At 41.0% G+C, this 12,183-nt stretch overlaps 1 protein-coding gene across 1 annotated transcript in view; it reads right to left on the reverse strand.

The window, feature by feature from the left end:
* DNAH6 (dynein axonemal heavy chain 6) overlaps window positions 1–12,183 on the reverse strand; it is a 621,891-nt gene that overhangs the window by 258,283 nt on the left and 351,425 nt on the right. The window contains exons 47-48 of the mRNA XM_069743176.1: window positions 10,191–10,331; window positions 173–415 (exon numbers count right to left, since the gene is read on the reverse strand). Coding sequence (XP_069599277.1) covers window positions 173–415; window positions 10,191–10,331 — 384 coding nt within the window. The remainder of the gene's footprint in view (window positions 1–172; window positions 416–10,190; window positions 10,332–12,183) is intronic.

Consider the following 12,183-nt stretch of genomic DNA (forward strand, 5'->3'; position numbering starts at 1 on the left):
ACTTGCTGCTGCATCCTGATCACAGGGATTCATCGACAGAACTCCACTTTTAACTTCAAATACATAACTGAATTTTTAACTTGTATTAAAAAGTTTAATATATGATTTAAACTTAAAGAAATAATAGTGCATTAATAAATATAAAAATATGCAAATTCTCAGTATCACTTACCGAAACCAGCTGATTCCTTTTCTCACCAAGCATGGACAAGTAAAGGTTAATTAACTCTAGATATGAGGTTGGTGTTGTATAGTATCGTCTCCTTAGTTCTGCATAGTAGCAGTCGGCCATTTCCGTAACGTTCACGTGAATCTCCACACACATCTCTGAAAGTCTCTCCTTCATCTCATCCCGGCCAAGGTCAATGTTAGTGAAAAAAGTTTGGGAAACTGAGAGCAGTGCTTCTCTAGGCCACTGCAAATAAAATCAAGAGAACAGAAGTCAGAAATGTCCTTTGTGATAATATTTGCTTAACTGGAGCAGAATCAATGATGTTCCTTCACAATGAGAAACGTTTCCCATGGCCGTTTCAAATATCCATATAAAAGGAACCAAAATCAAACACATTCCTTCAGGTCTCTTTTCTTCCTTGCATTTGAAAAAATGAAATACATATTATTTTCTGAACACAATGGGTCTTCTTCTCTAGAGTATAGTAGATTTAAAGATTACCCACATTTATGAAATTAAAAAGAGCTAACACTTTATTAAAGCCATTAATTTCAATTGTGTGATTCCATTTTAGAAGCAGGGAAAGCATTAGAATACAATTATTATTATAAGCAGAGGTGTAATAGTTCAGGTCGCAGGGGGTATGACCACAACTGGGCCTGTAGAGGAGGGTACCAGTGCTAGTTTCAACTGAATGTGTGTCCTGCGATGCACATCCCTTTGGAAACTATTGTGGAGCAGAGAGGTATTTGCTTGCGCTGCATTGACTTTGGAAGCCACCTTCCTATTGAAGGCCAGCAGCTGTAGGGGACGAAGGTAAATCGCAAACTTGGGGTCACATGTCCATCCGCTCTTGCCGCCGTCACTGGTGCATCCTGACAGTGAACAGTGAGCGCTGTGAGGATTCAGAAGAAGGATTCTTTCATCACAAACTTGGACAACCCCTTCAATTATAAAAGTAAACACGGCAGCATGCCAATCATAACAGTGTGTAATATACTAACTGCCAGGATTTGGCTATGCCTGCCAGTTCCAGCGGTCATTACATGACACTCGTATGCAGTTTTCTTACTTGCTGACTGGCTTCTTTTCCTGCTTCTTCCAACTACAGGGTCTGTAGTACTTCTCTGAACATTGAGAAAATAAAGAACAGTAGCTTGTCGGCACGTGACTTTAATTATGCAAATTATAAGCAGTCACATGACAACTGCTCAAACCGCTTAAGCTATGTAGAAGATTAGTAGCCAGACGGAATTTTTGCCAATGTGGGTCGTAAAACGTGGATCCACCTCTGCTATCAGTGTTTTATTAGCAGGAGATTATCACTAAAGCACAACTGGCCTCATGCATCCTAATCCATCCAGCACCGATTAGCTGCTCTATGTCACTATACAATGTACACAGAAAGCTGTGATGTGGGCAAAGTTATATATAGGTCTGAGCTCTGCTAGATCTGCAGCAGAGAAAATTGTGTCTCATAACTGCTGCATCTAGTAAACTAAGTGATATCTTGATGGAATCAGGGTCTCTATCACTAACTCATGCTCCTGTCAGATTACATAGTAAAACCTTCTGACAGATTCCCTCTAAATATATTATTAGCTACACACAACACAAACAATGATATTTCAAGGAGACAACTATTTCCATGTTCTGAACGTGTAATTGGTTTCTTTGCTTTAAGAGCAGTTCATTTTTTAATGCCTCTTTTCTGACTTTTATTTTTCTTAGTAGCCTGTAATGAATCAGAAGATAGGACCTGTTTTGAAGGATCAAATGATAGATCTTTGCTGTGAAGGGATAATGGGATATTTGGAGTACTGACATTCACTTCAATTGTATCCTGTGTGATCTCAAGGTCATCTGATTTAAAAATTGAAGCTGTCAGCTGTCCTGATCTCCTGGTACAATCATCCAGGAAGTTATCTGTAGGAATCTCCTCTTTACTCCACTCATCACCCTTCAGAAATGTCTCTGTAGTGTTAATGTGGGTCCTGTGGGAGAAGATGAAGGGGACATCTCTCTATTGTCTTCTTACTGGATAGAGCTGGTGATGTGAAGGGCTGGGGAACCTCCATCTTATAGGCGAGTTCTAGTATCTTCTGGTCATTGATATCTTCATCTATAAGGGGATGAGGTGGAGACCCTGTGATTGGGCTCGGAGTTCTTCACCATCCCTCAGACACAGGGCCCTGACAGAGCTCACTAGAGGTCTTCTTCACTACTGTGTAATCCTCTCCTGTAAGCCTGGAAGAGGATCTCTAAGGTGAGTTGCAATAGTCTCTCTGCCATTTTATTGTTGTCCTTGATGAGTAAATCAGAAAAAATGTCTAAATATAGAAGATTTCCACTGAATAGATCCGGTATCGTAGGGACCTCCACCTGCAGAGCTGCACACCATATATCATATAATCAGGGCGAAGATCTGACCCACATTAATACTACATGGACAATTGTGAGGTGTGATGAGTAGATTATAGAGTAGAGATGAGCAAACCTTTCAAGGTTTGGTTCGGATTGGCAAACATCCTAATGTTCACTGAACAGTTTGCCAAACATATCCGAAACTCATTGAATTCAATAGGAGGCAAAACCTAACACATAGACAACAACTTCAGGGGGCTAAAAAGATGCCAAAACTGCTCAAATTAGGGGCAGACACCAGGAAAAGTGCCATCAATTGACCTAGAGTAAAACTAGCATAATTGTGCAGCTTGGATGCATGGAACAGGGCTTGGACCAACATTTCTAGCTTAAACATTGATCAGTAACAGGTGGATGAGTGACAGGTTTAGGTCTGATGCTCTGAAAGCCCGGCCAAATTCAGGCAACGCACATGAAGGAGACCCAACTTAGCGTCCAGTCATTACCAAAAATTAGGGGCAGACACTAGGAAAAGTGGCATCAATTAACCCACAGTAGAAATTTGATAATGTCACAGCAGCAGTCAGCCATGGGCCATGCATGAGGTATCAGGGTTTGAAGCTTTGAAACTGCTTTTCTGCTCATCCATACTCAGGTGGCACAAAAATCAGCTTCCTAGACTACTGTTGTTAGGGTTCGTCCTTATCTGAGAAAGTTCACACGCTTGTGGTGACGTCAGAAAGGTTCTGGGAGTTCACAGCCAATAAACTCAGTTCAATTCACTGATGTCAGAGCGAGCACCGTGGGAAAAGTTCTAATGATGCTCGTGCTGATGTTAGTGAATTGAACTGAGTTCATTGGCTGTGCACTCTCCCAGGACGGCACCGCGAGCGTGTGAACTTTCTAACACTCGCGGTAACATCAGTCAGGCCATTGGAGTTCAACACAGGAAAAAGGACCACTGTGGGGAATGCACACCACAATGCTATTTATAAAAAGGCAAAACTTTATTAACAATAAGTTTAAAACATACCTAAAACCAACGCAGTGTTCCCCCCATGCATGATATAATGATCACAGGCTATAAATGCAATAAACAAAAGGCCCCTAGACCCTGATTATAACATGCAATTATCAACAAATAGAGGAATAATAATAAATCCTGAGCATGGATGACAATTTATGAAAGTGTACAATCACAATCTATAATTGACACTGCCCCCACGAGTGCCCTGAAACCAAAATGCCAAAAAATGTAGACACAATAAAGTCCCTCTAAGTATAGTGGCCATACTCACACAGCTCTCATGGCTGAGCATGAATGGGTTAATGCTAACGTTAAGCAGACAGTGGGGTCACTTAGGAAGGACCTGAATAACTCAATGGTACAAAGAACAGTATCAAACCTGGAGATCAACACAATTGAAACAGAACAGCCATAAAGAAATACCAAAATGAGTACTGCAATCTACTCAGCACTGCAGGAGCTGGAGAGTGTGGAGGGACAAAGGGCATTAAAGTCATCATGGGCACATGGGTGCCACTGGACAGAGGATCAAAGGAGCCCTGGTCTAGGGGCCTTTTGTTTTTTGCATTTATTGCCTGTAATCATTATATCATACATGGGGGGAACACTGCTTTGGTTTTAAGTATGTTTTAAACTTATTGTTAACTAGATGGCAGCCCGATTCTAAAGAATCGGGAGTCTAGAATCCATATATACTTTATTTATTCAAATGTAAGAATAATACAATTAATAAATAATAGTAAGAAAGAACAAAAATAATAGGCAGTATATGGAGAAAACACCAAACAAAAGTTCAAAATTGGTGTGAAAATGTCACTGAACCACTTCACAACTAAATATATATAGTTTTGGTAAATGGTATTATCATTTTTTTGACGAAATTCGGCAGGAGCTTGAAGAGCAACGTCACTGGGCCCGCCTCCACGCAGTAGAAACTTGCTGTGAGGTAAAAATTCAAAAATCACACCAAAATGGCGGGCGGAGTGTGTCACAGTACGGCACGTTTCTGATTGGTCGCTCGCAGCAGGCGGCAACCAATCAGACACTGGACACTGTTGACGTCACTTATCTCCGGACATTATCTCCGGACATTAGCTCCGGACATTAGCTCCGGACATTAGCTCCGGACATTATCTCCGCACATTAGCTCCGGACATTAGCTCCGGACATTATCTCCGCACATTAGCTCCGGACATTAGCTCCGGACATTAGCTCCGGACAAAGCCACGGAAGTTGGCACAAATTGCAGGAAGTAGTATTCTAGGCAATTAATCTCCGGACATTAGCTCCGGACATTAGCTCCGGGCATTAGCTCCGGACAAAGCCACGGAAGTTGGCACAAATTGCAGGAAGTAGTATTCTAGGCAATTATATTATTAGATAACGTTTTGCCTTTTATAAATAGCATCATGATGTGCATTCTCTACAGTGGTACTTTTTCCTGTGTTGTCCATTTTGCTTGCCACTGGCATTGCACCCACTTATTAATAGACCAACCTTCATTAGTAGTGAGCCTAGGCTCCACAATTGTTCTAGGTCATAGGAGTTCATCACAAGGAAGCACTGAACCTCCCTGGAAGACACTGTTCAGTGTCTGTGCTGGATGGCTGCCTGTATTGTCGCATCATGCAACAATTCAAGCTGCCATCTAGATATATCAGAGCAAGACGAATTGCCAGACAATTTGATTATTATCTTCTCGTTGAAGAGAAGATATTTGATTATTATCTTCTCGTTATTTTTGTTACAGCAGTCATTGGCTTCAGTGGACTGGGTGATGACATGAGTATGCTTTAATTTAGATTTATTAAAGGAGTCTTTGTCATTTTTTCAATTAAAGGACTTTATTCAGGGTGTGTGTGTTTTTTATACAATATCACAATGGGGATAGTAATGAAGATGTCTTATAGATGCCTCTCCATTACTAACCTCGGGGCTTGATGTCACTTGACCATACAAATGTGACATCAACCCCCCCAACTATCACCTCACCAGCCATCGCACCAGGGCAAGTGGGAAGAGCAAGCCAGAGCTTAAGGATGTGCCTTTTCTGGGGCGGCTGAGGGCTGATGCTTTTAGTCTGGAATAGGACCAATATCCATGGTCCCTTCCTAGCCTATTAGTATCAGCCCACAGTTGTCTGCCTAGCCTTTCCTAGTTATTACTTATAAAGGGACACTATGTCATAAAAATGGGCTCCCCCATTTTAACAACCAGTAAACCAGTAACCTGGGAAGCTCCATGGGCATTACCCTCTTCCCAGGCTATAAATATCAGCCTCCAGCCGTCGGTTATCCCTATGCTGGTTATGAAAATTATGCGGGAGCCCACAACAATTTTTTCTGAAAGAATAATCATTTATTAATTAAATACATATACAGTAAGCTGCACATGCACTGTACTAATTACATATGTGACTGACATCTTTATATCTATCTTTTCTATGTGTATAGTTGTGTTCAAAAGTTTACAGACCCCAGTAGAATTTTAGCTTTCTTTGTCTTTTTTCAGAGAATATGAATGATAACACCAACACTTTTTCTCCACTCATGGTTAGTGGTTGGGTGAAGCCATTTATTGCCAAATTACTGTGTTTTCTCCTTTTAAATAATAATAATAATCTTTAATTTTTATATAGCGCTAACATATTCTGCAGCGCTTTACAGACATTATCATCGCTGTCCCCAATGGTGCTCACAATCTAAATTCTTTATCAGTATGTCTTTGGAATGTGGGAGCAAACAGGAGTACCCGGAGGAAACCCACGCAAACACGGAGAGAACATACAAACTCTTTGAAGATGTTGTCCTTGGTGGGATTTGAACACAGGACCCCAGCGCTGCAAGGCTGTAGTGCTATCCACTGAGCCATCGTGCTGCCCCCATTAAACCATAATGACAACCCAAAACATCCAAATAACCCTCAACAAAAGTTTACATACCCTATTTCTTAATACCATGTACAACTTGAAGTCTTTTGTGGTAATTGTGGATGAGGTTGACTCGGCCTTGTGTTTTAGATCGTTGTCATCTTGGAACATCCAAGTATGTCCCATTCGAAGCTTACGGGCTGATGAGTGCAAATTTGCCTCCAGTATTTGCTGATAAATTGCTGCATTCATCTTTCCTTCAACTTTGACCAAGTTTCCTGTGCCTTTGTAGCTCACACATCTCCAAAACATCAGCGATCCACCTCCGTGCTTTACAGTAGAAATGGTGTCCCTTTCATCATAGGCTTGATGGCCTCTCTCCAAATGTAACGCTTAAGGTTGTGACCAAAAAGTTCAATCCAAATTACCTTGTTCCAGAAGTTTTGAGGCTTGTATCTGTGCTGTTCTGTGTATTGTAGGAGAGATACTTTGTGGCATTTGCGCAGTAATGGCTTTCTTCTGGTGACTCGACCATGCAGCCCATTTTTCTTCAAGTACCTTCTTATGGGTTTTTATTTGCATCTCAAACAATTTTCCTGACAGTTGTGGACAACATTTTTGTTGGTCTACCTGACCGTGGTTTTGTTTTTACAGAGCCCCTGATTTTCCATTTGTTAATCACAGTTTAAAAGCTGCCGACTGGCATTATCAATTCCTTGGATATCTTTTTGTATCCCTTTCCTATTTTATACAGTTCAACTACCTTTACCCATAGATCCGTTGATACTTCTTTTGCTTTCCTCATGATTCACAATCCAGAAACTTTAGTGGCTGGATGAAAGATGCAAGAGTCTGTCTGGATCCCAGAAACTCACTCAGCTTTTATGCACACACACTGATTACAAGCAAACAGATCACAGGTGAGGATGTTACCTTTAGTAGCCATTCAAACCCATTTGTGTCAATTGCTGTGCATGTTATTAAGCCAAAATCACCAGGGTATATAAACTTTTGATCAGGGTCATTTGGATGTTTTGGGTTGTCATTATGATTTAAAAAGAGAAAACACAGTAGTTTGACAATAAATGGCTTCACCCAACCACTAACCATGAGTGGAGAAAAAGTTTTGGTGTTATCATTCACGTACTCTGAAAAAGGCCAAGAAAGCAAAAATTCTGCCGGTGTATGTAAACTTTTGAGCACAACTGTATATATCTATTCTATCTATTCTATCGCATCGGGAGGTCGTAATGTCACGATGGGGGCAGGCATGCGGCGCTCTTGTTGCCTAATGGCATCCTGTGATAATCTAATGACTTTTGCATCAGGGGACTCATGTGCTTGACACCTACACTTATATGCATTGTTTTTGCCCCAGCAATACTGTTGCTCTTCTCATTTGTACTTTGTTGTCTTCGACTTTGTGCCTTTGCTGCTTTACTTTCATTGTCATTTGTGTACTTTTTAGGAGAAGCCATGTTGGCGTTGATATTTGCTTTTAAAGGGGTTTTCCCATGAACAAAAGTTCATTTTAAATGTTGTCTGTGTCTGACCATGTACCGAACATACCACAGCTCCTGGGCAGGGAAGGAAGCAAAAGACAATTCTGACATTACAGCAGGAGATCGCAGAGGATACATTTTGTGAGGTAAAATACTTTTAAAAAACAGTCAGTGAAATATTTTACCTCACAAAATCAATCCACTGTGATCCCCTGCTGTAATGTCAGTATTGTCTTTTGCTTTCTCCCCTGCCCAGGAGATGTGGTATGCTCTGTACACGGTCAGAAACACTCACCCCTGTGAGCTGTTCACATATTCTATTCCATTGGCATCAGAGGTTTGCCCCAAAGATTCAGAGACTCAAGAGGAGGAAAGCATCTGCACCGATGCCCAATATTTTTTTCAGTTGGATCTGGGGCCATATGAAATAGTATGCTGTAATATCGAAACACACTTGTAGACAATCTTAAGCATGATTTTCCCCAAGACCGCAGTGAGGCACACAGTGTGCATCGCAGTTATAGATCTGCAACCCTGGGAATGTCAAGTCATCGATTCAAAAACTTTAGCAGCAGCAGTGTAAGTAGCAGAAGCAATTTCCGTGAGTCGTTTCACATATTTTTTAGACCAGCCTGTGCACCAGAAGAAGAGTACAAGTGTGACACATAGTGAACAACTGGAGAGGATAGTGCAGGAGTATGTCAAGCTCAATATCAATGCCATCAGGGGGAGTGTGGATCCTTTAGTATTTTGGTCTTCAAAAATGGAAGAGTGGCCTGAGTTCACCTGTCACACCTTAGAGATTTTGTCATGCTTGGAAACCAGCCTTCTCTCAGAACGTGTTTTCAGCGCTGCTGGGGAAACCTGTCCAAGGCCCTGTCCCATGAATCTATGCTGCGCAATTATACTGTTTGTACTCTGGGTCAGTTGGGCAGTTGGAGAGTTGTTAAGTGGGGGAAAAGAAGAGAAATTGGGGTGCTACCTCTGACAACTGTACTGTGTGTGATGTAAAGGTGGAGGAAGAGGAGGAGAGGCCACTTGATGCAAAGCTTGCCATCCACTGGAGCACATGGCCTTTCTGGCCCTCATCTACAAGGCGCGCCCCTATGTGGCTGCCAAAGAGTAAAAGGGAGTTGAGTAGCCCATCCAGTAACAAAAGTTGTCAGTTGTCTTTGAATAGAACGAGTCGGTGTTTCATCACTCATGTTGGATGTACCCTTCCCCTCTTGTAACCAGCTATTTCACAACTCTAGGCCCACACCTGTCAGTCACCTGTCAGTAAATTAACAATCTGTACTTATTTGCTGAGATAGTGTGGCTGAACTACAAAATTAGAACAAAAGATTTAGATGCTGAAATGTGGATTGATGTCTGGACCACACAATTAGCACACAAAAGATTTAGATGCTGAAATGTGGACTCCTGGATGGACAACACAATTAGCACACAGGATTTAGATGCTGAAATGTATAGTCTTGGCTGGACCACACAATTTTTACAAATAATTTAGATTCTGAAATGTGGACTCCTGGCTGGACCACACTATTAGCACAAATGATTTAGATGCTGGGAGGTCGATTCCTAAGGCCACTGTGCTCTTAGGAACCTTGAGTACTGCAGAAATTCTGTTGTAACCTTTGCCAGATCTGTGCCTTGCCACAATTCTGTCTGAGCTCCTTGGCCAGTTCCTTTAACCTCATGATTCTCATTTGGTCTGACATGAACTGTGAGCTGTGAGGTCTTATATAGACAGATGTGTGCCTTTCCAAATCAAGTCCTATCCGTTTAGTTAAACAAAGCTGGACTCCAATGAAGGAGTAGAACCATATCAAGGAAGTTTACAAGGAAATGGACAGCATGTAACTTAAATATGAGTGTCTGAGCAAAGGGTCTGAATACTTATGACTATGTGATATTTCAGCTTTTCTTTTTTAATACATTTGCAAAAATTACTACATTTCTGCTTTTTTAAGACAAGATGGGGTGCAGAGTGTACATTAATGAGGAAAAAAATGAACTTTTTTGAATTTACCAAATGGCTGCAATGAAACAAATAGTAAAAAATGTAAAGGGGTCTGAATACTTTTCATACCCACAGTACTTTATTGGGGCTGAGCTGCATTAGACACAGTACATGTATAAAACTAGTGCTGTTTCTAGGGAAAAAGAAAACAGTTTTCCTGATCTTAAATAACACATGGATTGCAATGAAACGATATAATTCATAGTTATTAGTACATTCTTCATGATACTAACCTGGACAAACCAGTCAATAGTGCAGCAATTGACAAGCGATGGAAACATACGACATCTTGCTCTAAAAGATTCTCCAACTGGACTCATACAGAGCACAATGTGCAGCTTTTGACGCACTCGATTTATAAAAAACTGAAATACCTAGATTGAAAAACCAGAGACAGAATCTGCATATCACAATGGAAAAGTAGACGCGTGTCCTATTCTGCAATCTGAATGTAATGAGTTGGAAAGTTGTTGTAAAGGAACATTTTAGAGTTTTATGGAGCTGAAAAAGTAGAGTTGCAGTGCTGGATGTATCAGAACAAGCTGTAGATAATGAGAAAGTGATATGTAATCCAGTCATAAAAAATATAATAGTAATACAACCAAATAAGACAGAGTTAGGAGTTAACTTTTGGGAATCATGTTGCAAAACTATTTTTTTTTTGTTTTTGTTTATAATTTCTCATCTTCGTTGTGGAGATATTAGCTTGTAATATTAAGTTATAAGTTATGATAAATCCAAGGAGGAATTAGCACAGAGTCCTCTTTGGGTGCATGTACTGTCCCCTGCATGATCTAGACCAACCATAAGCAGTCATGCAGGGGGAAAAGAAAACATCCCCCAGAAGGTCATCTCCATTGAGACATCTAATGATAGACAGCACTTCTGGTCTTAGCCCCGAGCTCTGCACTTACTGTGCAATATAGATCAGAGCTGAGTTTCATTACTCATACTTGCACATCACCTCTGAGGGCAGTCAGTATAGGAGTGGAATACAACATAGAGCTGAGTGTGATTACAAACATTTTCTGATCTCCTCTCACTGCAGTCAGTATTGATGATACAAACTACAGCAGAGCTGAGTGTGATTACAAACACTTATAGATTTCCTCTCATAAGAAAATCAGTAGGGGAGGGGAAGAGGTGATAGAGCTGTGAGAGGAGATCTGCAGTAGAAGACATTGCACTGACTGCTTTGAGAGGAGATCTGGAAGTATTTGTAATTACTCTCAGCTCTGCTTTACAGTACTGCAGAGAGCAGGGTATGTTCTTTTTTTCCATGCAGGGAGCATGCACATGCCACCAGAGAAGATTTTATGATGCCCAGTTGGTCATATCATCAATCATAATCTAAACTTAACAAGCTAGTATCTCTGAAACCGATATGAGAAATTAAAGAAAAACAATATGTTTAATTCATCTCTGCAGCTACTGTTCCACAATGTGGTCAGTTTAAAACGGTAAAGGTCCTCTTTAACATTATAGTCTCCTTCTCCCTATGTTTATCTGCTAGCTATATTTTTTATTGGGGAGGGAAGGGAACCTGTCAGCAGGATTGCACACAGTAACCTACAGACAGTGTCAGGTCGGCATCGTTATACTGACTAAAATGATACTTTGGCTGATGAAATCCATGTTGCGGTTGTTGTTTAATCTATATTTTCAGTTTCGAGTTAATGATATACTTGTGATTCAGGGCATCCTGGGGTGTTTTCATGTGGTGTTTTGCTTAGGTATTGATATGTATGGCTTCTGACAGGTCACTGATCCATCAGTAACCTGCCTCCTATTTTACATAATGAATATTATATATCTTTTGTAAAAAATAAAAAACCTTCGGCAGGCAGGCGGCGGTGGCGGCACCTGCGCTGCAGCCTGATTGCATATGTAATGAGTAATATACATATTTGTTTGATGTAATCCTGAAGTTCCAAAAAAAAAAATCCATTTGAAAATAGTGCTGCCTGATCTGATAGCTGCCACTGCGCAGGTGCCATCTTGCTAAAGGAAAAAAAAGTCCTAATCCTAGATGGTGCCTCCGGCGCCTGAGCAGTAATAGCTGTCGGCGATCACCGACAGCTGCTATTGCACAGGCAGCGCTTGCTAGAGGAAAAAAATTTCCTCCTCCAAGATGGCAATGCTGGCGCCTGCGCAGGCGGCGTCATCTTGGAGGAGAATATTTTTTTCCCTAGCAATATGGCGCAGCTCGTGCCATTTTCAAATGGA

The sequence above is a fragment of the Ranitomeya imitator genome, chromosome 1 (genome assembly GCF_032444005.1).
Source record: "Ranitomeya imitator isolate aRanImi1 chromosome 1, aRanImi1.pri, whole genome shotgun sequence".
Classification (NCBI taxonomy): Eukaryota; Metazoa; Chordata; class Amphibia; order Anura; family Dendrobatidae; genus Ranitomeya; species Ranitomeya imitator.